We start from the raw sequence: 25,786 nt of genomic DNA on the forward strand, positions 1-25,786 counted from the left end.
TTGCTCACTGGTTCTGGAAACACTTCTGAGAGCTGTTCACAAGGCCCCACATCTCAGGCCCCAAAAGCCCTTCACAAACAGATACCCATTGATTAACCCCACCCTTTTGACACAGGTGAGCATTGTAACTAATCCATGGGCAACCAGGAAATTCACATCAGCTCTGAGGTCAGAATCCAGATCCTCCTGCTCTAAAAGCACAAGCCCCAGTCATTGGAGCTAAAGAAGAATCCCCAGTAGTTGTCAGCAGTATAGGGTCTATGATACACAGTTGAGCAGGTTTGACCCCAGCCAGCAAAGGGCAGTCGTGCACAGGGACACTAACCAGTCTATTACATTATGCCCATATTACTGGTGGAAAAATCAAGGCACAGAGAGGTAAAGAGACTGGCCCAAGGTCACTCAATGGCATAACCAAGAAAGGAACCCAGGAGATCTGGGTCCCAACCCAGGTCCCTCTTCCAACCCCTCCATCATGGACTGCTTGCTATAGCAGGTCAGAACATTGGTCCACCTTAACCAGTATCCTGTCCCTGGCACCAGCCACAATCCAGTTCTTTAGAGGAAGGGGGTGGAATATAAACCAGAATGCACCTGGTAACCAGGCAATGCTGTATGCCAGCTAAAAGTAGATTCCTTCCTGACCCCTGCAGAAAACAGTTGGTACTCTGAAGGATGTTTGATTGCTGTTAGCCTGCCATGCCACGTGGCATGCTGGAGGCTGTCATCCATGCAGGCCACACGTCTGTATTGAAATTGAAGGGGTGCCCACGGACCATATATAGCCTGATGGGCTGTATTATTGCCCGGTGGCCGTGCCTTGAGCACCCGGGGCTGTGAAGAATCTATTGGTCAGTGGTTGGGGATGTTGGAGGAGGGGACCGCTGGCCTGAAGAGAGCTCAGGCATCCCCTGTGGAAATACAGCTCCCCAGAGCCTCCTCCTTGGGTAACCGAGGCCTCTAAACAGACACATGGAAACCAAAAGGCCCCAGAAAACAGGTTTGTTCCTCAGAGAAATTTGTCAAAGTACAAAGGCAGAAAGTTTTATTGACTATACACATTGGAATCACAACCCCCGGCCCTGGCCCCTTCCATGTTACCAGGCTTTTCCGATCAGCAGACGTTTCCGCTGTGGCACCTGAGGTGGGGGTCGGTGGGGGTCTGTCTGCCGGCTCCAGAGTGTTATGTGACTCGCCCTGGCTTGCAGGGTATGGAGGGAGCTCAGTGGGTATGAGGAGCCAAGCAGTGGAGGGCTGGGCCTGCAGCTAGGAGGGATATAGAGGACAAAGGGTGCAAGGAGGTGCAGAGGCAGAGGGCAGAACGCAAAGGGGATACAGGAGAGAAGAGTAGGGGGGGGTCTAACGTGAAGCAGGCAGGCAGGCTGCCGGCCATCGAGGGTGCTGGGGAAAGGATGTGAAGGAGCTATAGGGTGAGGGGACAGACCGGTGAGTGGGGAGCAGGAAAGCAGTGGGGTGTCCCATGGGGTGTTCTGGGCTGGCGGGGCCATCCTACCACTAAGCGTTTCCCTAGGGCTGGGCAGATGTCCCAGGGGCACTGCCCTAGACAGAGATCGAGCAGCTAACGGGGGTAGAAGGTTGGGCATGGCCTAAATGTCCCCCCGCCCCAGGGGCCGTCTTCCTGCCACCAGGATCAGCCCCCGCTGGCCCCACTTTCTCACTCCCTCCATTTCAGCGCTCTACGCCAGCAAAGTGCCCAAGGAATATACAAAGGCCCTGGCCAGGGCTGCAGCCAGCCGAGAAATAAATAAAAAAGGAAGGGCAAGTCAAATGTGAGGGCAGCGGCCCCATCGGGGATACCTGAGAAGGTCACAGACTAGGGAGGGTGGCACAGCCTGAGATTGCGGGGCGGGGGGGGGGGGGCAACAGGAGAAGTTAAAGCTCTTTCCATAGGCCAGGCTGGGGCCCCTGGCTTGTACTGAGTGCAGCTCCCTGACCCCACACGAGGGGCACTGGAGAGATTAAAGCTTTGTATAGACAGGGACGAAGTCTTGCTCCCATACCACGTCCTCCCCCCTCCCCCCCCCCCCCCGAGAGGTTAAAGCTCATTCCATAGACCAGAGAAAGGAGTCCCTTGGTTTTGTACCTTCGTGTGGCTTGGATGGTGCCCTCAGGGGCTGTGGGCAGGACCAGATGTGGCATTTCGAGGGTTCATCACAGATTCCTGTGATGTGACACTGGAGGTCAGGAGAGGAGGCTGCAGGAGCTGGGAAGGGCTTGGCAGATCCCAGTTTTTGGTATCTCTCTACAGGGCCTGGGGCCCGGAAGTCACTGTGGTGCTGAAGGAAATCAGGTCCCAATGGGATGGCGGAGCTGACCGCAGCTGGTTCTTGGCCAGCCCGGGGTTCCTGCCACCCTGGTCTAGCCTCCTGGTGAGCAGGGTGGCATCACTTTTAAAGGGGAGGTTTGGGCCATTCACAGAGATAACCCAGACCAGGCAGCTCCCGGAGTTCTGGGACAGGTTGTGGGTCTTGACCTGCACCTTACCTGCGGCCTGGAGAGAGAACCCAAGGAAGGGCTTTCCCTGGATCCCTGCAGGCCCCTAGGCTGAGGGCGCTGCTACGGGGCTGGAGCTCATGTAAAGCCCAGGTGTCAGCCCCCCTGCTCAGTGCTGAGACTGGGGAGGCCAGTGCGAGAAACAAAGCCCCCTCCTAGCCCTGTCTGCAGAGCGGGAGGCGATACCCACAGCTCCCTGGCACCCGCTTCACCCTGCGGACACATCCATGGCCCCAATCAAAATCCCAGGCTGCTGTACCCCAGCCCAGCCCCTGGCACCCAGGGCTGGTCCGTGGGACCCGGAGGGGAAGATACAGAGCCCATAGGAGTCTGTAAGGGCTTGGTCTTTTGCCTAGCCCTTGCCCAGAGGGGCCACAGAATCAGAATATCAGAGTTGGAAGGGCCCTCAGGAGGTCATCTAATCCAACCCCTCTGCTCAAAGCAGGACCGATCCCCAATTTTTTTTTTTTTTGGCCCAGATCCCTACATGGCCCCCTCAAGGATTGAACTCACAACCCTAGGTTTAGCCGGCCAACGCTCAAACCGCTGAGCTATCCCTGACCACAGCTAGCCAAGGCCCCGCAGTGGGCATGGGGTCCGGCCCAGTCCCAGCCGAGCGAGCGGCTCAGGCCGGCTGCAACGGGAAGTCTTCCTGCTTGACGGAGACACTGCAGTGGGGCAGGGGCAGGAGCGGCAGCTGTTTGCGGAGGCCCGGCGAGCAGGGGCCCTTGTCCCTGGGGGGCTGCCCAGGCCTGCTGGTCTTCATCTCCCTGCGGGTGAGATCCTCCAGGGGCCCAGGAGCCCCTTCCCCCTGCAGGCGCTCGGCGTCCAGGCTGAAGTCGAGGCGGCCGATCAGGGCGTCGAAGCGGCCGAGCTGGGCGGGGGGGCCGGCCGCGCCGGGGGCCAGCGGGCAGCAGCCGCGGCGGTGCAGCGCCAGGCCGAAGGGGTGGATGTAGGCCTCGGGGCAGCCGGGGCAGCGGTGCGGGCGCTCACGCACGTGCAGCCGCTTGTGCAGCTTGAGGTGGGCGTGCTGGGTGAAGCGGCCCTGGCACCGGTGGCACCGGTAGGGCCGCTCGCCCGAGTGCAGCCGCAGGTGGGTCTTGAGGTTGCTGGTGCTGCTGAAGCGCTTGTGGCAGACCTGCGTAGGGGCGGACGCGTCTCAGACCTGCCGGCCGGCCCCCCGGCTCAGCCCCCCCCCGCCCCGGCCTGCCCCCGGGCCTGCGGCGAGGACCAGCCTCGCGGGGGGCGACTCCAGGCCCGTCCGTGGAGCTGGGCTCACTCAGCCCAGGGCAGAATTTGGTCCTGTGCCTGTTCAGGGCCCTCCTGTCCCTGTGCCTTGGGCTCAGTGTCCAGCTGATTCCTCGTCCCCCCGGCAACCGTTATCCACCCTCCCGCTGCCCAGCAACCGAGGCCCCGCTGGGTCTCTGCCCCCCATATTGATGCCATTGCCCCGCCTTCAACACCATTCCAACAGGCTGCCCAATGGACAGTGCCCCACACTCTCAGACCTCAGAGTCAACCGCCCCCACGCCGGCATGGGCTCAGATGGGCCCTGAGGCCCCTTTCCCAGCACCGCAGCCTTTAGCAGGGGGAAGGAGGGAGCATCACCTACCAGGCATTTGTGAGGTTTCTCGCCCGTATGCACCAGGTGGTGCTTCTGCAGGTGAGCCAGCTGCGTGAAACACTTCTTGCAGATGTGGCACTGGAAGGGTCTCTCGCCGCTGTGCACCCTCAGATGGACCTGCAGGGAGCACAGGGGGCGGGGCAGGGTGGGGAAAGAAAGAAAGAAAGAAAGAAAGAAAGAAAGAAAGAAAGAAAGAAAGATGGGAAAGTGCAGGAGTAAGAGCATGGTCGGAGGTCAGGGGTTTGAGAAAAGCGAGGGATTGAGGGAGAGAAGCGAGAGACATTTCCATTAGGCGATGGAGCCACTTGCTCCGAGAGGCGATTGTCCCTCTGAGTTGGGCTCTCCTCATCTGAGGGATGGATGAGCAGGGATAATGGGGGAGCCTGCATGTCTCTTGCTGGCCAGGATGGGGGCCCTCTCCTGGGCTGGCTCTTCCCTCCTGCCTGGAACCTTTGGGGCTAGACGGGGAACATCCTGGCTTTCCCCATCTGGGCTGTGCTGTGCTAATGAGAAAGAGAGAGGCTGGGAAAATCCTCCTGCAATGTGATCCATGTGCTGGATCCAGGACAGGGGACATGCCCCAAGCTGCTGAGATAACACAGAGGAAGAGCAAAGACGTCAGAGGGGACTCTAGTGATGTCCTCCCAGATCCCACCCCTGATCAGCTTGCGACCAAAGCCCACCCACGAAGCACAATCCCGGGTAGCCCAGTGTCCGGCTATTAACATAATGGAACATCTTCAGCCATAATGATTTGTGACTGGGAGACCTAGGAGGTGGGTGAGACGTGACCCTGAAGGCTGCTGAGAAGGATGGAGACTGACTGATTAAGGAAGAGGCACGGGAGGGTATTTACCAAATGAGGAGATACTTTTCATCCAGAGTGCTCAAAGCAGAGGTGAGTCGGTATCATTATACCCATTTGATAGATGGAGAAAACTGAGGCACAGAGCAGGGACATGACTGGCCCAAGGTCGCACAGTGGGTAGAGTCAGGAATACAACCTGGGTCTCCAGACTCTCAGCCCAGTGCCCTAGCCACTAGACCATGCTGCCTCTGAAGAAGCTAGCAGGACCACACTGGTGTGGGCTGGGAGGGGCAAGGCTGCTGCTGATGGAGGAAGGTGAGAGACTGGCCCAAGGTGGCTTTTTGGTACCTTGAGATTGGAGAGCTGCCCGAAGCTCTTGGCGCAGATGTTGCACTCGTATTTGATCTTGCCGTTCTGCTTCTTCAGAGGGTAGGGCACGGGCGTGGTACCCAAGCGGCCAGATGGCGGGCAGAACTTTGGCATGCTGAGATTGATGGCCTCCAGTGGGTGGGCAAGCAGGGAGGTAGGTTTCTGTTGCTGAACTTCAGAGGTATATGAGGTGTCCCCGGCAGGGGACAAATACTGCTTTGGTCCATTGTCCAAGCCTGGAAAGGAGAAAGCCCCGCTTTGGAGGGCGATTAAAACATCCTGTGGCTTCCGGAGCTCATGGGCTTCCTGTTTTTCATGAGGCAAGACAGTTGCGTAGAGGCCTGGGTATGGAGATGTCCCATCTCCCCGGGCATGGGCGTAGACCTGCGGATCCTGCGACAGCAACCCCAAGGGAGGGACTTCCCCGGCCCTGCTCAGGGGCAGCGCTGGCAGGAAAGGCATGGCTTGGGGGGGCAGCACAAACCGGGGGGAGTGGGCAGGGATGGTGCCGCAGGCATGAAGATACGGCTGGGGCAGGTGGCCCGTCGGCAGATACAGGGGGCAGGAGGGGTAGAGGCTGCGAAGGCAGCCCTGCAGCTCCTTGCACAGCGAGGTAGTTGGGCCGTACGGGCAGAAGCCGAGGACTGCCTGGTTCCTGGGGCTTGCGGCTCTTTGGCTGAGCTTCTCGGGTGCCCCTTCCTTGCCAGGGGCACTGGGGAAAGGGCTACGCCCCAGGGGCCACGGCTTGACTTCCTGGGGGAGCTGCCCGCTCAGCACCGCGGGTCGGCATCCTGCTGGGCTCGGCGGCACGCCCCTGTCCAGCGCTTCCACGTCAACGCTCTCATCTTCATCGCCCTCTTCCGCCTCCTTGCTCTGTGAGTGCTTCGCTGTGGGGTTTGGGTTGGCGGCAGAGCCCCCCTGTGGTGGCTGAGGCCCCGGCGTGGCGGGGGCCTCTGCGGTGGATTTCCAGAGACCATCGTGCTCTGGAGAGAAAGAAGCAAGCACACGTGTTACCACGCACGTTCCGGGTCCCGGCTTTGCCAGGAAGTGTCATTGGTAGGGTAATCCCACCCCCACCCCACCCCGGGTGTTTCATCCAGGCACTGTGAGTGACTAGTGATTCACCTGGCTGTTTATTCATATCCTGTCCTAGGCTCCCATCCCGAGCTCCAAGCACCTAAGACACGTTAAATGCAGACAAGCCCGCAGGGCCCTGCAGCCAGGCCTGCCGTATAGTAGACAGAACACAGGTCCTGTTCTCAGGTGGTTGTGTCCATCTGGTGGAAATCCCATCATCACCAAGGGTGATCTCGCAAGACCCCGGGTTGTGGGTGAGATTTCCACCCTCGTGGGACCAGCTGCACCCCCGCGCCTTTCACCAGCGCTAAATTCACTTTTCGGGACAGCTCCTCATCTGGCCTGGAGCGAGGCCGATGACTAGAGATGGACAGAGATTACTAGATTCCTAGATTTCAGAGTAACAGCCGTGTTAGTCTGTATTCGCAAAAAGAAAAGGAGTACTTGTGGCACCTTAGAGACTAGCCAATTTATTTGAGCATAAGCTTTCGTGAGCTACAGCTCACTTGCATCCGATGAAGCTGTAGCTCACAAAAGCTTATGCTCAAATAAATTGGTTAGTCTCTAAGGTGCCACAAGTCCTCCTTTTCTAGATTACTAGAGATGGACAGGTCAGTTTCCGTGAAATAAGGATTGAACTGGCCCAGACTCAGGCTGAACCATGAACCCCAATTGGAAGATCCACGTCAGTTCAGCGAAGGTTGTCCGTTTCCCTGGAAGCAGCTGTGCTCACGCACGGAGAGGAAAGCCGGGTTGGGAGCCTGTGCCCTTCAATCTGGCCTGCTCCCCTGCCTCAGAGCCACTCCATCACCTGGGGGACCAGACCTGCCCCTACTCCCTGCCACTTTGCAGGAAACTCACCTGCACTTGATGTCCCTCCCCTATTTCACGGGGGATCAGCTGGCACCTGGAGCTCACCTCCACAGCCACCCACACTCAAGGCTCAGGGTTGGGCTGGCACCCAGTCACTGCCCCAGTGAGCTGCTGCTTCTGGGGACGGGCCAGGCAGCCTGTGATCAGCTGAGCTCCAGAGCAGAGTATCCGCGATCCATGGGCCTGGCTCAACTGGCAGGCGTTCTGTGCAAACCCAGACACGTGCAGGATGGCAGACACACGTGCACAACCCCACATGCCACCCCCTCCTTTGGGGCACAGCCCCCTGGCATGACTCCCCCTCTCCCCCCATTACAGCCAGACTCTCTCTGGGTCCGCTGTAACATCTCAGACATGGAGGCACGCCCGCCACCCTCAGACCCCGCCCCAGACGCTCCTCACCGAGCTCCCCCGGCAGCGGGCACTGCAAGCACTCAGCAAACTCGTGGCTGTACCACACCAGGAGCTCGGCCCCCGTCACGATGGGCTTCAGGGTGTAGAAGTAAATCTCCAGGCCGTTCTGGCAGGCCACCAGGTTCTGGGCCGGGGCGTCAGAGGTGGGGTTGACGTAGCGCATCCAGTTACTGCGGCGTGGGTCATGGGCGTCGATGAAATGGTGAAGCTCGCCCCACGGGGCGTAAATCTGTAGGAGGCAGAAGGGAAGAGACAGTCTGGTTAGCCACAGAGCTGGGGGCGCTTAGCGAAACGAGCATCCCCTGCCGGTGCATCTGGCAGGAGGTTGACGCTGCCTCTGGGGCCTCCAGGGTTGTGCCCACTAGGTTGGTCACTGATGGTGATGGGTACTTGGTCACCCAGTTTTGTTATCCCCCTTTAACAGACACGGGATGCTGAGGTAGAGAGGAGGGAAGTGACTTGCCCCGTGTCGGGTCCGCATGGAAGAGAACCCAGGAGTCCTGGCTCTCAGCTGCAAGTTGAGTCCACCGGAGCGAGCTCTCTCCCAGAGTCAGGAATAGAACCCAGGAGTCCGGACTCTCCCCATCCACGAGTTCCATGCACCGGCACACAGCTGTTCCTTTCGCTTTCCCAAAGCCAACCACTCCCTGCCAGGGGTCAGCCCCAGAGGCAATGTTACCCTCCGCCCAAATGGGTCCAGCTCAAAAAGGCTGGAAGAACCAATGTTCTGAGCACCTCAGCCATGGAGCGTCTGCGCCGTGAGCAGCTGCTGAGAGCGACGAGGTCCCAAGTACATGCGACACTTACAGCCCGTCTGTGATCTCTCTCTCTCTGCCTGTCACACTCACCCTGTGGGGTTCTCATGAGTCACTACCAGAGCACTGGGCACAGGAGGAGCCCCTGCTGACATCACCCCACGCGGGGAGAGTTTTGGTTTCAAACTCAGCAGCCGCGACCTTCGCCTCTGCGGTGTTTTTTGGCACCTGACTTGGTTCTGCCTCCCGGCAGGAGGAACTGGACAGGGGCCCAGAAAGGGCTGGTCCGTTCCCCTTGTCGCTCCGGGAGGCAAACAGCTCAGAGCCGCCCGGTGCTTTGAAGAGCAGGAAGAGCTGACAAAGGCCGGAGGGCTAAACACTGGCTGGCGAGCAGCCATGGGATTATTTCCTTTTAAGAAACAAGAAAAATGAACCAAAGCAAAAAAAAGAAAAAAAAAAGCCCCCAAACCAAAACACTCCCCAGCAAGCACTGGGGCATGCTGTCGGCCACCTGAAATTCCCAGCACAGATGGGGAATGCAGAAAGGGGCTTTCACTTGCAGTTTGACCAGCAGAAGTTCCCCTCCTCTCCCCCTTCCCTGGGCACGGGTTACTCTGTGTAAATAACCCAGGGCAGGGTTGTCTAATGGTGAGAGCACAGGACAGGGAGCAGGGGCGGGCCTCCCTTCCTGAGTTCTGTTGCTGTGCCTGCCAGAGTTGCCTCACTTTCTTGCTCCATGCCTCAGTTTCCCCATCTGTAAAGGAGGGGTAGCCGTACTGAGCCACCTTGCACAGGGGACTGAGAGACTTAATTCCCTGACGTATGTAAAGTGCTTTGAAGGAAGGTGCAATAAAAGAGCAAATGATCATTCCGAGTATGTCGCTATTGTGGGCCCAGGGCGTGACCGCAGGTCGGGCAGACATTCCCGAGCTAGCTTTAACCTAGCTAGCTCAGGGGCTGGAGCGGTGAAGCTACGGCAGCATGTACGTCAGCACAGGCTGGCCCCGCAAGCAACGACCCGGGGCTTGTACTGCCGCTGAAGCACACCCGGCAGCGGCTCCACGCTCCGAAACCAGAGGTAGCTACATTAAAGCTAGCTCGGGTGTGGGGGCTGGAGCTGCAGACACATCCTTAACCGGCAGCCCCCGGGTGGACTCCAGGCCCTGGACAGGTGAGGGGCTCTGGTCAGGACACTCAGATGTGACGCATTCTCCCATTAGGACACTCTCCCCAGCCACACCATCAGCCCATCAGCATGCTGGGGCATCGATACAGCACCCACTCGCGGAGACACTGCTTCTGGCAATGCCGTAGAGTCCCTGGACTCCTCCCTGGCAGCCATGAGATCCCGTGCGACCCCAGCCACCCAAGCCCTATATGGCTACACGAGTGGAAGGCAGTGCCCCCAAAGGTCCGGCTATGGCGCTGGGGGACCAGACTGGGGATGGAGGCAGAGTGCTTTGGAGACAGCAAAACCTTCTCACAAGGAGATTCCCTGATTCAAGTGTCTTCCAAAGACTGCGCCAGAGGCCGGCCCATGCTGCGTCCAGCTCTGGGAAGATGCCAGTGACTGTCTCCCAGGTACTGGCACCCTGATGGCCTCGTGCCCACTGAGCTCGCCTGCTGCCAGACAACCTGGTCAATGGGGCAGGTTGGGGCCAGTGGAGCTGAGCAGGGCTCGGGAGGAGCGGAGGGCCTGGCAGAAGCAGGTTGTCTCATACTGCTGGTGACCCAAGCCTTCTAGGGAAGGTGCTGCTTGTCTCCGCCCCGGGCATCCTTGGTAGCTGGCTGTTAGAGCAGCCTTCCACCCCCGCAGGAAGCCGCCCGCTCTGGCTGGCTGCCAGGAGCAGAGATATGTCTGGGAGGAAGGCTGCATAGATAGCCCTGCGCAATGGGTGAAAGCCCTCGGGAGGGGACGGCCCCTGGGGCTGGGGAGAACACACCGATCCCGTCACCCTCCCAGCTGGCCTAGGAGGGAGCCGTTACTCACTCTCCAGAAGTGCTTCCTGTCTGCGTTCTTTGGCACGTTCTCTTTGGTGTAGACCTCCCCGACCAGCGGCCCGAAGCACGTGCCCGCCGGGATGTACTCTCGGCTCAGCACCGCCACCACCTGCAGGGGCACGAGCATGCAGTCAGCACCGGCCAGCCCTCCTCCCACGCCTGGGAACAGGCTCCAGAGAACATCCCAGCAGCCTCCTTGGATCCCGAATCTTGACAGCACTCCTGACACACACATATACCCCAAAACTACGCCCCCCCTGCGCACACACACACACAGCCATTCCCCTTCCCCCATGCAGTACGCCCCATGCACCCTCCCACCACTGCAGCCCAAGGCCCCCCGCCACCTCCCCGCTCCCCTGTGGCAGGCCTCGCTGTCACCGTCAATGCAACCCAGCTGGGGAGACCAGATTTTGGTGGCGGAGCAAACAGGTGATGGACAGCACTGTCCGTGGGATCAGTCTGGCGTTAATTAGCCAAGGCCCCTGACACGCTAATCCCTAAACGGGATTAGGCAGACCCTTCATTGAGGGGGAGAGCAGCACAGATAAACCAAGTTAGACTGTGAATGAAAGTTTTTCCGATTCCCATCAGAGTGTTAGGAACTGGCTCCTGCTGCCCCTTCCTGGGGCCGGAGCCTCTCAAAGAACCCCGGAGCCTCCCCAAAACACTCCAGCCTTGCTACACCCAGAGACACCTTCAGTCCTGCCACAAGGACAGACGCTGCACACGGAGCAGCGTGTCTCTTCCAGCAGACCCAGAGACGGGCCTGGGCTGGAACACGCCGGGTCTGGCCTCCCCCTGGCCCAAAGGCTGGTGACCTGCAGGGCTGGATGCAAACTCTGCCGGTGCAAAGGGGCGAGGAGAAATTCCAGCTGCCCGCAGGCCCTCACTGCGAGGGGTTTGGACTGGGATCTGGCCGCTTCGCACCCTTCTCTGCCTCCTCCCACTGGGCGAGGGCAGGCGCTCGTGGCCTCAGCATCAGCTGCCAGCAAACGCAGCGTCCTTGCACGTGGAGCCTGCAAAGGCAGCTGGGGTGGGGAAAGCCACCCCTCCACCCTAGCAAAGGGGCAGCGTGGGAGTCGAATCCCCTGCCTCTGCCGCACCCTCCCTCTCGCTCATCCCTGCCTGGCACCCCGCTCCTCAGCCCTGTTCCCTCCGCCCTCTCCTGGTCTGCCCTTGGGTGCACAGAACTGGGGGGATTTCCTCTACACTGGAGGGAAATTGTACAGGAGGGAAGTGCGTCTTCTGCTCTGCTTCCCCATCCCCCATCCCGCCCCTTCCTCCTCCTCCTCCTCCTCCCGATCCTGCAGGACTCTGTCCCTCCCCCACCCCCCGCAACCCTCCCAACACACGAGAGCTGGGAAGGGGAGCAGGCATATGTGTTAATCAGAGCGCTCCCCTGGCGGGTTCCCAGCTGCGGGCCCACGGAGCAGGCTGAGCCGGCCGCGGGGCTGGAGGCAGGAGAGGAGTGGGGGCAGGCACGGGGTGGGGGACCAGCAGGGGTCTGGCTAATATCTTAGCCCCGCTTGTCACCGTGGCTCATTGCCCCTTCTTTCCCTACCCACCCCTCAGCTCCCTCCCCCTCCCGCCACGTGCTCTCTGCACAATGGGACGGTCAAGCTTGGTCAGGCACCTCCATTTAGCTGGGCAGCCAGCAGCGCCCACAGCCCATGTGGGCTTTGCTCATCTGCACAGGGTGAGCACGGCTGCAAGGAGGGCGGGGCACCTGCCCCGGCAGGAGGGAGGGTCCCAGAAGAGGCTGATGCTGGGCCTGCCCCAGTTCACTCCAGGGTAATTTTGCCCTTGACTGGATTGGGACCAAGTTGCGTGAGGCTCCCCTCGGCTTGGCTTGGCATGCCCAGGGCTATCACCAGGTGGCAGAGGAACTCCGGCCCAGGGGAGTGGCCCACCAGAACCTCTCCCAGCCAGGCACATCAATGCACCTCCTGTTCCAGCTGCGACAGCAAGTCTGGTGTAATACACCGGGGCCTTTCTCCCGTGGGAGGCACAGGAAAACCCCAGCCTTTCCTTGCTCGGATCCCCGTGCCAGGCAGGGTTAGCTCACCCCTTCCACCCGGGACAGCCTGACACCGCAGGAAAACCCCAGCCTGACCCAGCTGCTGGGAATGTCCCTGCTCCCTCGCTTCCACTTCCTTTGCTTGTTGCCCTTCCCAGCCCCTCTGAACGCCCTGCTCCCCCCTCGACTCACCGTTCCTCCTCTGCATTTCCTTCCTTCCCAACAGCAGCCCCCGCCTCGCCACTGCCCCCTCACACACACTCACATTTCCTGCTGGTAGATGGGGCTAGAAAGCATCCCCTCTACAGGAGGGTGGAAAGCTTGGCACGGTGCGGGGAGCGGGAATCCCAGCGAAGGGTTTGCTCTGTGCTCACCCCCACCCCCGCCCCAAGAGCAGCCACCCAGCCCATGTTCCCACCTGCACACAAGTCAGGAGAGGCCCCTCCCCACCCCCAGCCCCTACTCTGGCTGTCCCTAGCTCTGGGCATGGCCTAGCCACTGGGCTGGTGCTCGGCACCTGGAAATCTGCCACCTCCGGCTCCCTCGGAACGGCAGCAGGGTCTAGTACTCACACCCTGGGGGCGGGGGATGCAATCAGGGCGCCCCTGGTTTGCTAGCTGCCAGGGCCTCCACTTGCCCCTGGGCCTTTGTGGGGACAGAGAAAGACAAGGTGGCAAGTTCTCAGGGCACTTCCTGGGTGAAGGCAGAAGGTTAACGCTGAGAGTCAGAGCCAGGGAACCTGTGAGACATCACCAGGCTGCCCACCGCCATGGCATGCCACCCCACCACGACGTGTGGTACACAGCCAGTGGCGACAGGCCTAGGGCTCTGGGCACAGGCCGCAGCCAGGCAGGGCTCCCTGTCAGAAGGGAATGTGCCCTCCACCCTCACTCCACCAGCTGGGCACCTGCCCCGACAAGGCCAGGCTGCAGGGAGGAGAGGGCTGGGAGGGAGGGGAAGGTTAATGCCTTCGTGGCTGCGTGTCTCGCTCTCCTGCTTTGATGGGAGGAAGCCGAGCCCAGAGGCTGTCACTTGGTGAATACCACAGGCAGATACAGCCCTCGCGGGGCCTGCCTGGGAGCTTCCTCCCTTGCAGTCACACCCTGGAGGCTCAGGCTCCTTTGGCTGTCACAGCACCCGCCCAGCCCCGGCTGCTTTCATTTCACCCCGCAGGAAGCAGCAAGACGGGAGCGTGAACGCCGGCCCCGTCTGTGTGCAGGCCTGCTGGTGTGCCCCCGCTGATGGTGTGCGATAAGCATGAGTGGCAGATTGCAAGTGAGGAGCATGTTCGATCCCGCCCGCTGGTGACTGTAGTCTGTCGGTGTTAGGTGTGCACACAGGTATGTGCGTGCGTGTGAGCATGAGCACAGGGGTGTAGGCATGTGAGCATGCACACGCTTGTGTCTGCACGTTAGCATGTGCGCATATTAGTATGTTCACATGCATGTATATGAGCACGAGCAGGTGTGTTTGCACAGTCGCATGTTCACTAACAGATCCACGTGTACATTCCCGGGGGGGTGCGTATGTATGTGAGAATGTGCACAAGTGTCTTGCACGTCCCTCGGCCCGCGCCGCTTCCAGCAGCTCCCATTGGCCTGAACCACGGCCATTGGGAGCCGCGATCAGCCGAACCTGCGGACGCGGCAGGTAAACAAACTGGCCCGGCCCGCCAGGGGCTTTCCCCGCACAAGTGGAGGAACAAGTTTAGGAACCACTGGCCTAGAGCAATGGTCTGACGCCCCCTCCCTGGGGTTGGTGAGGGGGCACCTCAAAGCCCCTCCTTTTGTCCCATTGCCTCTTGCCTTGGCCAGGGCTCCCAGGAAAAGCCGAGCCCTTGGTGCCTGCAACTCACCTTGTGGCTGCTGTTGCGCCGGAAGGCCAAGTTTCGGGGTAAGGAGGCTTGTGCGCGAGGGAAGTCAGGGCGCGTGAGCATTTCGCACAGCTGGTCCTTCACGATGTAGGTGCATCGTTCCTGGAAATCTGCCTCCCGCCAGTGCAGCATGGCTCGGCGCTCCCCCTTCATCGCCGCTCGCTCGCTTCCCTCTCAGTCTGGCCGCAGCATGGGGGAGCCTGGCACAAGGAGGACAAGAGCAAACTGCTCACTCACAGCACCTGGCACAGGGGCTGGGGCCATGCAGTAACTGGCTGGGGGGGGTCACTGTCCCTGGGGGCTCGGATCAGACTCATCAGGAAGCTAGACAGGGAGCTCACATGTCACACCCTACATCTGGACCCGAATGCAAAAAGCCGGAATCTCTGGGTGTAAATCAGGAGTAACTCCCCTGACAGCAAAGGAGATACACGGGTGTAAATCTAGTGGAGGTCAGATCAGAATCAAGTTCTCCATCCAAATTACACACTTAACCAGCCTAACCTGCCAGTGACCCAGTCATCTCCAAGGAACCAAGCTCAGGGATCCCCAGGGACCACACAGGGGTCTGCGATGGAGAGGCTGCTGGGCTATGCAGGATCCTCACCCACTGCTAAATTAACCGGGGTGGGACTGTTGCTACTGGGTGGGTCTTTGTGGCTCAGGCCAAGTGTGGTCGCTTAAGGGCAGATGCAGCCGAAGGGAACCAGCTCAGTGATCTATGGTAACATAGGATGGATTTTTCCACCTCCAACATCCCTGCCCCTAAGGAGCTCTACACCCCTGTGTGTTCACTTCTTTTTAGATCTTCCCCTTTACTCCTAGGGCCGATGGTCACAAAGGAAACACTAACTGAGATCTCCAGCCAGGGGCTCGTTAGCGCCAGCGAGGGGCAGTCTGCAGTAGTCATTGGAACTTAAAGCAGATCTGCCCAGGAAGGGCAGTTTGTGCTGTGCAGCATACTGTGACCAGACAGCAAATGTGAAAAATCAGGACAGGGGGTGGGGGGTAATAGGAGCCTATATAAGAAAAAGACCCCAAAATCAGGACTGTCCCTATAAATTTGGGACATCTGGTCACCCTAGTGCAGCAGGAAGAAAACACAAAAGGCCTGATCCCACTCTGAGCTGGCAGACTTTTTCCAGCCCCTCTGCGCTCTTTTTGCCCCGGGGGTATGACTGCATAGGCAACGGAGAATCAGGCCCAAAGAATCTGCAACTGCAGTTCCAGGACTTGGGCACAGTCCGTCATCCATCCCTCTCTCTACCCCGTGTCCATCCCTGGAGACAAATTTGCTTGGACTGATGCTTTTGTCCCCTGCACTGTCACAAGTCTTGGCCTAAAAAGGTTGCAAAGGACACTTGAAAGTACCCCAGTGCCAGCGGGTCACTGACCCACCAGGAGGTCTCACAGCTGACGGCCTGCATGGCTAACACACAACGTGACAGGCAGACACTGGGCAGGAGCATTAGCCCCCAGGACTAGGGGGTCTGAAAACAGAAGCAGTGGCAGGGAGCACCAATGACAGGTTAACCACCGATGGGCGCAGAACCCGTCCCGGGGTCGGCATGACACAGCTGCCATGTCTGCTTTTCTAGCTGTCCAGCTTACACCAAGCGCGCGGAACATCGTCAGTTCTGCACTGGGCAAATTAAAAAAAAAAATTTTTTTTCAAAAAAGGGAGCGGGGCCAGAGGAGTGGAGTCTCCGGCAGGGCAGGAGGGAGGGGGAGTATTTTCTCATAAAAATGAACTCCTCAGATCCATCCCTCCAGCCAGGGCAGGACTGGTCCATACAGTGAATTTTCTTCTGCTGTATCCAGTCTGGTTATAATTGTCTGCAGCTCTGGGGCTTCCCCGCTTCCCTTGGGCGGCTATTCCACACGCTATCGGGAAGTCCTGTCTGACAGTCCACCTCAATTCTCCCAGTTATACCTCCTTGTTCTCCAGGCTCAGATCTGAGACGGTGATTGTCTCTCACGTCATGCACATGCAAGGGCCAGGTTTAGGCACCAAAAGAAGGCCCACTGAGGCTGGGCTCTTCTGAAAATCCGGCCCAGGCAACAGTGTTGGGAACTTGGAACTAGCTCTGCGCTTTCCAGGCGATCTATCCTCTTGCCAGGCCTTTGAAATAACCCCAGGGGGAAATAAAACTGATTTCATTATTTTGGAGTGAGTTTGGAAGTGGACGCTCTTATTGCAGGTAAAAGCATCTCACGTCAATTCAGGCAATGCCAAATGACAAACTGCATTAGACTAGGTCAACCTGGGCCCCTTCTAGGCCAAAATAAGCGTGTCCAAACTTGCTGTACCAAGCTAAGTGGAGTACTCAGAATAAGGGGCAGATGGGGAAAATTCCTAAGGAAAGTTGCTCCGAAACAGCCAGATCAGTGTCGATCCACACCTTTGGGGCAAGCCCATTGTCTCTAACAGATCCTGGGGCTGCCAAAGTCAATTGATTGTAACCGGGAGCAGAACTGAGCCTTTAGCTCGTTTAATCTTTCCAGATAAATTAACCTCTCCTCCCCCTTTGTCATTTTTGTGCCTCTTCTCTGAAGCTGGTTCATTTTACCGGCCTCTTTCCTATCCCAATGTGCCCGGAGCTGGATGTGGAATCCTAGCTGTGCTCTTACAATGATCCCAAATCTTTGTCCTCGGCAGGATCCCAGGGCATTAGGGAGTGGGGATGGGGCTAGCTGGGTCTCCTTTCACCCTGTGGAAGAAAACTCAGTCTTCACTCTTAGGTTGTTTGCAACAAGTCAGAGACAATTTTACTTTCTGGCAATTGCAAGAAGGAAGGCAACAGTTTTGGACAGGGTGTCTGTCCTTATGCAAATCTTCAAAATACAAAACAATATACAGCAAAATTTTTACCTTTTCAGTAAACAAAGCTGTGCCTTGTTTATACATTTTTCTTTCTGATATCTTATTTGTTTTCAGCATTTCCTGCTAACAATTACATTCCATTGTTATCTCAAGGCAAGGTTAAAAAACAGCTTTGCTTGCAGTTTCCCATACACTTCACCAGTCCTGTCTCTACAAATCTCGCTTTATTATGGTTCTGTGTTAGCCTGACTGTTGCTCTGTCTCTAACAAACTAAGAGGGCTGCCCTCAAAGCCTCTTTTTGCCTCTTCCTACTTCCACAATTTGGTGCCGTGACGCGGATGGCAACGCCTGCTGAGACAGCGGTGGCTGCTGCGGACCGTTCCCCTTCCAACCCCATGGCGCCACAATAGAGGTAAGAGACCTTTTGAAATCTGTATTGGGGTATCGGAGGAGGACTGCTCGTGTTGCTATCTGTCCCTTTGGGCTTACGCCATCCCACTTGTTGACTGTGCGGCATGATCAGATGCAGAGTGGTACTGGGGACTTAGTTTGCCACCCCCGATAAGGTTCCTGTGTGGCATGATCAGATGCAGAGCGGTACCGGGGACTTAATCCCTTTCAACGTGCACTCTCTCCTCCTTGCAATTGCTTGAGAATAAAGACTGTCTCTGACTTGCTGCAGCCAACCTAAGAGGGAAGGCTGCGTTTCTTCCACAACGTGGCCGTCTTTGATGCACATACAGCTCTGCTAGCCTGGCCCTGACTTCCCCACCAGTGCCTGTGTCTCCCTGGGAACCCTCCACGCTGGCTGGCACGTGACGGAGTCCCATTGACGGGAGGAGGTACAGTAGCCGGTTGGCATGCCTCAACAACTGAATCTCATAGAGGACAGCGGGCACTAGAGGGCTGCAGCCAAACAGACAGATGGGCAGCAAGAGCCCCCAGGAAATGCTGCTGAAAGTCGGGTTTAATTCATTTCTAGGACATGCCTGTCGCCAGCCTCGAGGCAGAGTCATAACAGGATTCATCTCTCAAACTGAGGTGGACTCACAGCCCAGAGTGCCCTCGTCCCTCCCCCATCCCCTTCCCAATCAGCCTCGCTGGGAGCACGCCCTCAAGGAGCAAAGCGCCTCTGTCAGACCAAGAGGTCTGCCGAACCAAGGGCGCACCTCCAAGCATGTCCTGGCCCCGCATGCCAAGGACTGTCAGATCCAGCATCCCAGCAGATCCCAGCAGGAAGGCAGAGATGGGAACTCAGGACTTCAGTCCTGCTGCTCACTTGGCTGGGATGCCTGACTGCAGAGCTGGCTCCAAGTCTCAGACCCAGGCTGGAAAGTGGCACTTACCTGGGATCACCTCCTCCTCCACCCAGCACAGCTGCGGGCAGCCCTCGCCGACCTTGCCATGCCCCCCAGCCTCCCGCCTCAGAGGTCCTTCCCCATCTCTTTGGGCCCTGGCTGGTGCACTCTGCTCTCAGACCCCCAGCATTGGGGTGAGCAGCTCCTTCAGCAAGATCACAGACAGCAGCCCTCATTCTGACAACCTGCCTGTGGAACACAAGCTATCCCGGGGCGTCACGTGATGGGGATTACAGGGGATTAGCCAATAGCATGCAGGGAGATGGCCCTTCTTTCACCCCTGCCAAAAAAAGAGAGTCCAGATGGAGGATTTGGTAGCCCTCCTGTTAGGATGCAAAAAGTACCAGGAGGAGTCCCAAAAAGGGGGGGGCGCCGAGGTGGCCTTGACCTCTGCATGGACCAGTTTAGTGGATGGGGGCAGCAGGGGGAGGGGATCAGGAAAGATCCATGCTGAGGGGGCACCTGGCCTGCTCTGTGGGACCTCAGATTTGGCCTTTCCTATCAATGAACTGTCTCCAAGCTGTGAAAGATGCAAGTCTTTTCCCAAGGCTGTAGTTACATCCACGAGGGTGAGTTTGTGAGTGTGAGGGAGGTCTTCACGAGTCCCCGTTATCACGGCAAAAGAGATTCCACCTGGCCGGATCTCCCCATAGATACCACACAACAGGGTCTCACACGGCTGCCATGGTGAAATGCTGGGGTTTATTAGGTTTCTTGGTTTGGTTGATTGATTGATTGAATTAGCCATCACTTTTCATGATCTCGGCTGGGTTCTGCAGTGAAATTTTCCAAAGTGCAACCCAGCAATATGACAATACCCAGCATGCATGCACCTCCATGGCAAGCTGAGTGCAGCGATCCAGGTACCCCAGCAAGCCTCCCCAGCAATTCAGCTGCTGAGATCCAGCACTGGGCTACCCCGTATACAAACATCTCCCTAACAGTCTGAGTGCAGAGATCCAGGTAACGCAGTAGGCAAGCACCTCCATGACAAAGTGACCACTGAGATCTAGAACAGGGGTATTCCAGAAGTCAACCACCTCCACAGAAAGCTGCAAACAGCGACCCAGGACTGGAGCACAGAAGTGTACATGCACCTCCAGACTCATTCGACAGCACAACCCAGCAGCTGGCCCGTCCATGCATGTTTGGAAGAGCCCATCAATACAGTGAAAGAAAGTCCATTGATTTGTTTGGCAGGCAGCTTCCTGTCACAGTTCTTCACCAAACCACAAACAGCCAGCCCAGCCCTGGCGCACACCCACTAAGGACAGCAGGTCACTAACGCTCCTGCAAACAGCCTTCGTAACAACCCATAGAACATCGCTGTTTGTGTGCAAGAGAGAGAGACACACCTCACCCCAGGACTTCAGCAAACCGCCATCGACCCCACTCCTTTGATGTGGCCAACACCAGAGTCATTCAGAGCCTTTCAGTCGTTTCACATCGCTAGGGTATTGAATTTGTTTTCATGCATTTCACAAACACTACAAATATGGGCCAGGCTTTGGTGGGTGTAAGTCAATGGAGCAACTTCTGTGCTGCTTTACACACACCAAGGCTCTGGCCCTGTGTGGGGTGCATGAGCAACAGCTGTTTGGAAGCTCAAAGGAAGTGCAATTCTAGCCTCTGCCAGCAGGAGTCACTGCAGGGACTGGGACAGGAGCACTGGCTAGAGGGCAGTTCGCAGCTAGTGCAAACCCAGCTTCTGCCAGCAGGGGTCACTGAAGGGTAGTGTGTTGGGAGCACAAGCTATGAGGAAGCAGCCGGCTGTTTGCAATGCATAGATGAGCAAAGGACATGGCAGAATTTCATTCAATGGCCTTTTGTACAAGGGCTGGAGCATGCACAATGCTGAGGCCTCAGTGGCCCGGTGCCCAGAGAAGTCAGTGGGAGAAGAGCGTGCCATGACACTGCACAGGATTTAGCCCTGAGCGGCTCTGGCTGCTTTGGACACCCCCTGCAGGAGGATTTCCAAAGATTTGGTGTGGGGCGGGGACTGGGAGGAAATATTTCCCCAGCTGCTTGTCAAGAAGGAGCAAACTCCAGCACGGTAGGGACGGGGGGGAGCTGGGGAGCACATGACACCAGCAGGCTCAAGCCGGCAGACCTCACCGTCCTGGGGAAGGCTGGGCTGGGCTCCTTTTCTCTTCTCCTCCAGTGCCTCGAGTGACAAGTAGCAGGGAGCTGGGAAGTTTGCCTTCTACGGGGAGATTAGAGACGCTGAATGGGTGTCGCTCTGCTAGAAGACGGCCGAGGACGCCCACGTGTATCTCACGGGTCTAAATGCCAAGGAAGGAGAGGAGTCCACCAGGGCCAGCATCCAAGGAGGTGCATCCGAGGGGTCTCAATCCAAACTGACTCCAGTGAAGTCGGTGGGAGTTGTGGGCGCTCAGCACCTCTTCAGATCAAGCCACTGGCGCCTAGTTGAAGCACCCACCTTCAAAAAGGTTGGCAGAGGGGTCTCCTCCCAGTTCCCCCACCCCACCCAACAGCTGCTGCTACAGAACAGGAAATTCCCTCCGCCATGGGGCAGTCTCTGAAGTTCAGAGCATCACTTTGAAAGAACAGGTTTCAGAGGAACAGCCGTGTTAGTCTGTATTCGCAAAAAGAAAAGGAGTACTTGTGGCACCTTAGAGACTAACCAATTTATTTGAGCATGAGCTTTCGTGAGCTACAGCTCACTTCATGAAGTGAGCTGTAGCTCACGAAAGCTCATGCTCAAATAAATTGGTTAGTCTCTAAGGTGCCACAAGTACTCCTTTTCTTTTTTTGAAAGAACAGTTTCCTCTGAGCTGCCAGCTGTAGAAAGAGGCCTCAGAAGCTGTGACGTAGCTGGTTGGTTTGTCAGCTCTGCTCCTATTTGGGATTGGTTCCTCCTGGGCCAGGAAGGTGGAGAGTCTCACCTGTAATACCAGGAGCAAAGGAAACCAGGCCCAGGTGAGGCCAAGGGGCAGGATCTCATGCCCTGATGTTCATGCCACACAGAGCCACAGCTGTGCCAAGGGAGCTCGGACATTAAACAGATACACAAGCTGCCTGGGGAAGATGGAAAATGCACTGGGAAAACTGGGCCATAGACGGATGTGAGCCCAGAGTTCCTGCCCAGTGGCTGTGACAGTGAATAAAAGCAACGCTGGGCTGCTTCCATCTAAGCATCCCAAAGCACTTTACCTAAATGAGTTGGTTAAGCTTCACATCAACACTGCAGGCTTGGAAAGGATCGTTAGAGCCATTTCACTGGTGGGTCAACTGAAGCACAGAGAGGTGATGTGACATATCCAAGGCCACACAGTCAGTCATTGGGATACTGTGGTGATGAGGGGCAAATAAATGCCCTCTTAGATATACAGATTAGATTAGATTGGATCCAGGAATAGAGCCCAGGAATCCTTGTAATTCCCCAGACCCAGAAATTCCTTCAGCCTTGCAAACAGTGAAGGCTGAGACTCATGGGAACTACAATGTTTTCTGAATTTTTTTATTCATTCGACTAATAATTTGTGGACAAAATGACTTGGAATGGCCTTTGTTGAAGGTGGTGACCGATATTTTCTCGTGTCTCTCGATCTGCCAAACACCCCTGAGCCTAGGGAGGGGGTGAGCATGGGTCCATGGGGGGTATTTGATGAACAGAGAGTAAGCGACTTCCTAAAGGTCATATAGAGAGCATACAGCAAACCTGGGAGCAGAACTCTGGTCCTGCAGGCAGCAGAGCCGATGTTATCGGCTCACGCGCAGTCTGGAAGCAGCAGGGCCATGCTCAGCATTCTTAATGGCCACCCTTCTCAGCTTGCTGAGACACATTGAAGCCTGGTGAGTTGGGCATTGGCTTCAGAATATGGGGTCTAGGCTTGGGTTGGAGCTGAATTTGCCATAACAGGTGAGCACTTCTTTACAACATGAAGGCCTGGTCTACACCAGTATATTATTCTGATACCATTATACTGACAAATCCTCCAAGTGGAGACACAGCTTATCCTGGCAAAAGCACTCTTTTGGTGAAATTGTGTCTATACAAGGGCTTTTGCCAGTATAAAAACATCACCCCCCTAACTGACATCACTGGACCGGTAAGTGTTTTAATTTAGGACCTAGCCTGGGAGTGAAGGCAGGTTGTGCTCAATACATATCTGTGGTTGAGATAGGTCCCAATCCTGCAACAAGTTCTTCTGCTATGCAGGGAATGTGCGTATTGTATCAAGCGTGCACGGAATGATCCAGGTGGGAGCCATTCTTAATTTAGCCAGGACCACTCCCTCCCTTTAATCTGGTGAACCCTGGGTGCTATTAATTACAAATGTTTCAAATTCTGTCTTCATTCACCTCCACGCTCACCAAAAATGGAAGATGTAGTAAAAAAAATTGAAAAACTTAAGAAATTCCAAAACCAAAAACTTTGTTTCAAAATCCAGGCCAGGCTGCCAAGTGACAGCAACGTCGTTACCGATCCCATTGGTGCACATTTACAAAATCTAAGCGTTTAAAGGGAAAGGAAATGAATAGTCAGGGGCATAAGAAATCTTCCCCTGCCCATGTAACAAATAAAACAAATATAAATTAATGCATATTGCATCACAACTCATGAGTTTCAACTCTGGTCCAGCATAAATACAGCTCTTTCACAAGTAATCCCAAACTTAACACGACACAAAATATTTCTGAAAACGAAACATCAAAATGACATCCCAATATGGATACATTAACAATACATATTGATCAGCCCCAGATGCAACCCCACAAATATCCAAAATGGATAATGTTCTATACTTTCCTATTACCCTATGTAATAGAGTACACTTAAAAAGGTCGTTCTGGGTTTAACTATATTCTCAGTTCCAGCAATATTCCCTATGCTGAACATGAGGAACACATTGCATCCGATGAAGTGAGCTGTAGCTCACGGAAGCTTATGCTCAAATAAATTTGTTAGTCTCTAAGGTGCCACAAGTTCTCCTTTTCTTTTTACAGATAGAAATGGTAACATCTCTAGAACTGGAATGAACATTTTTAAGAGCATCTATTGGATAACTGCAGTCTCAAGAGTCATCAATTATATGTAATTGACCAAAACATTCTTCTGTCAGTTGATACACTTATGAGTTGACAATATTTCCCATGTAACAGTATCTTGTAAAAGAAAACACTTATTTACTGAACTCTAGATAACAAGAATAATACATATAAAATCCACAAACAATTCACAGATCAGAGATAAGGTTGTTGTGTTGCAGTGAAATACGCATGTCTTTATACGTGAGAAAATGATCGTGTCTTCAGCTATTATGAGGCAAGAGTTAAGATTTATGATGTCCTTAGCTGTTTGTTTCCTTGCTTTGAAGAGCTTGAGTTTTTAAGTGATATGCTAGGAAATCACACGGGTGTCTCTTAGCAACCTTCTCTGGTTTCTAGGAGAAAGGTATTTTGGCTTCGTATAGGGATGGGTCTGAACAAACAGCCAGAGGGATGGTAACACCCTTAAACTTCAAGGCAGCTCCGACCCAAGGCTGAATTGTGCACCTGGTCCTTCTTCTTCTTCTTTTTTTAACTGGCCAGTTCAAAATCCTGAATCTGCACAGCCCCTAGGCTTTGGGAAAGTTCTGATCCAGATCCGAACTTTGCATCCCGAATAATCAATGCCAAAGGTGAGCATCCCAAGGCTGCTCTGCCTTGGGGCGGTTTGGACAATAAGCAGGTAACAGCACCAGGAGAGGAGGCTCTCAACAGGGGATTTGGCAAGGGAAACAGAGGCAGAGAGTGAAGGAAGGAAAGCAAGGTGGGCAGAGAAAAGAGCAAGAGAAACCCCAGGAGAAGGGCCATTGCCTACCTGGCCTGGGCAGCTGCTCCTTAACCCGGATTCCAGAGGATGAGAGAAGGCGAGAGTGCCCCAGCCTCTGGGGATTCTCTTTAATGTTATGATTCAGCGGCTTTGCTTGAAGCGAGTTCATTGACAGGAAGCGTCTCTCGTTCAGGGGCTCTTGCTAAATTTGGAGAGGCGAGTCAAAGCAACCTCTGCATCAGCTGCACCACAAGGGAGGAGGAGGTGACAACTGGGTTCTCTGATAAACAAAGCCCAGGGAAAGGATCTCCGCTCTTTCCTACTGCACCCACAATCTAGCCTGCGCTTGGGAACCTTCCTCACCCAGTGGGGGAAAGGACCACCAGCTAGGAATCACTTCTCCCTAGTCCATTCTGTGCTGGGCTCCTCTCCCTAATGCCACCAGCCCGTCAGCCCCTCGAGCGCTCCCCTCCAGGCTCAGCCAGCCCTCTCTTTGCCTTGCAGGTGAGCAAGAGGAGCACCCCAATCCCTGAGTCCCTTGGAAGCGCTCCCCTGTGACATCCAGCCCCTGACACTGGCTACTCACAGAAATCCTGTGCCCCAAAGGAGCCGGGTACCCCCGTTTTACTTTAAACCCCTGCTCCTGCCTCACACAGGTGAGCATTTATAACAAACCAATAATAGGCTTATTTCAGAATAAAGATTTAATTAGAAACAGGAGAGAGTGATGGAAACAAACGGTTCCAATACAAAACAAAGTCGTGCAACCCAAACTAAGGCTGACATTGATTAAAAGTTCCCTTTCCTAGCTAATAAAGTGGGAGTCCTCCCCCACCCTCCACCCCCGCCAGCATTCAGTCTGTTGCAAAGCTGGCTGGCTTCACGGGAACCAGGATCCAAACTGTCATGAAAACAGCCCCCCTTCCATGAGATGTCTCCTCAGGGAATGGCTGCAGAGGGCCGCTCCCCACTGTGTGTTCTACTGAAACAGTCTTTACTCATCAACCGGGGGACCCTGTCTGTTGTAATATTCCTTCCTTTTGACCTCCACTTGGTTTCTGTTCTTTGCAGTTGTTGGTTTTGCATTGACTTTTCTGCAATGGGGCAACAGTAAACAATTGAACCTTGCATGACATCACTGGCTAACGAGGGAGAGGTGGCCACTCCCTCCTGCATGAAGAGGGCGTCACCAAGTTGTAGTTCTCCCTGGTGACTCCTCTTAACTTTAAGAGCATAAGGGCACCAACTTCAGCATAGTCACTTTATGCCTCAATATCACACCACGATTACGAACCTTGATAAGTTACCAGCTTTCAATAGAGACCTCACATGTTACCCTTTACGGCTAAACAGCCTGGGAGCAATGTATGTGATGAAGTGAGTTTGTCAGGTCGGAGACGAACGAAGAACAGGGGACCTTTGCCAAGGGGTCTCGGTGTCATACCTGGCTGGCCTGAACATCACAGATCTTAAGCAGCTCTAGCTCCCATTGGCTT

At 55.8% G+C, this 25,786-nt stretch overlaps 1 protein-coding gene across 3 annotated transcripts; it reads right to left on the bottom strand.

Annotated features, from left to right (window-relative positions):
- Positions 1–1,028: 1,028 nt before the first annotated feature.
- ZNF683 (zinc finger protein 683) lies at positions 1,029–24,447 on the bottom strand. 3 transcript variants are annotated; one of them, XM_048825933.2, is made up of 7 exons: positions 24,339–24,447; positions 14,311–14,528; positions 10,425–10,544; positions 7,668–7,908; positions 5,295–6,298; positions 4,127–4,255; positions 1,029–3,652 (listed from the first exon to the last, which is right to left on the bottom strand). In XM_048825933.2, the coding sequence occupies exons 2-7, from the start codon at positions 14,479–14,481 to the stop codon at positions 3,140–3,142; spliced, it is 2,178 nt and encodes a 725-aa protein (XP_048681890.2). In that variant the 5' UTR covers positions 14,482–14,528; positions 24,339–24,447; the 3' UTR covers positions 1,029–3,139. The 3 variants fall into 3 exon arrangements, with proteins under 3 accessions (XP_048681890.2, XP_048681891.2, XP_074977411.1); XM_048825934.2 differs by lacking the exons at positions 10,425–10,544; positions 14,311–14,528; positions 24,339–24,447 and adding an exon at positions 8,528–8,650; XM_075121310.1 differs by lacking the exons at positions 10,425–10,544; positions 14,311–14,528; positions 24,339–24,447 and adding an exon at positions 8,415–8,633.
- Positions 24,448–25,786: the final 1,339 nt, after the last annotated feature.

Source organism: Caretta caretta, chromosome 19 (assembly GCF_965140235.1).
Source record: "Caretta caretta isolate rCarCar2 chromosome 19, rCarCar1.hap1, whole genome shotgun sequence".
NCBI lineage: Eukaryota > Metazoa > Chordata > Testudines > Cheloniidae > Caretta > Caretta caretta.

Bases quoted from the DNA above. Each gene is read 5' to 3' on its own strand.
- ZNF683 (XM_048825933.2), bottom strand. From the start codon at position 14,481: ATGAAGGGGGAGCGCCGAGCCATGCTGCACTGGCGGGAGGCAGATTTC. The intron at 6,299-7,667 runs GTGAGGAGCGTC...CTTTCTCTCCAG, and splicing joins CCCGCTGCCGGGGGAGCTCG to AGCACGATGGTCTCTGGAAA. The intron at 3,653-4,126 runs GTAGGTGATGCT...GCCCCTACGCAG, and splicing joins AGAAACCTCACAAATGCCTG to GTCTGCCACAAGCGCTTCAG.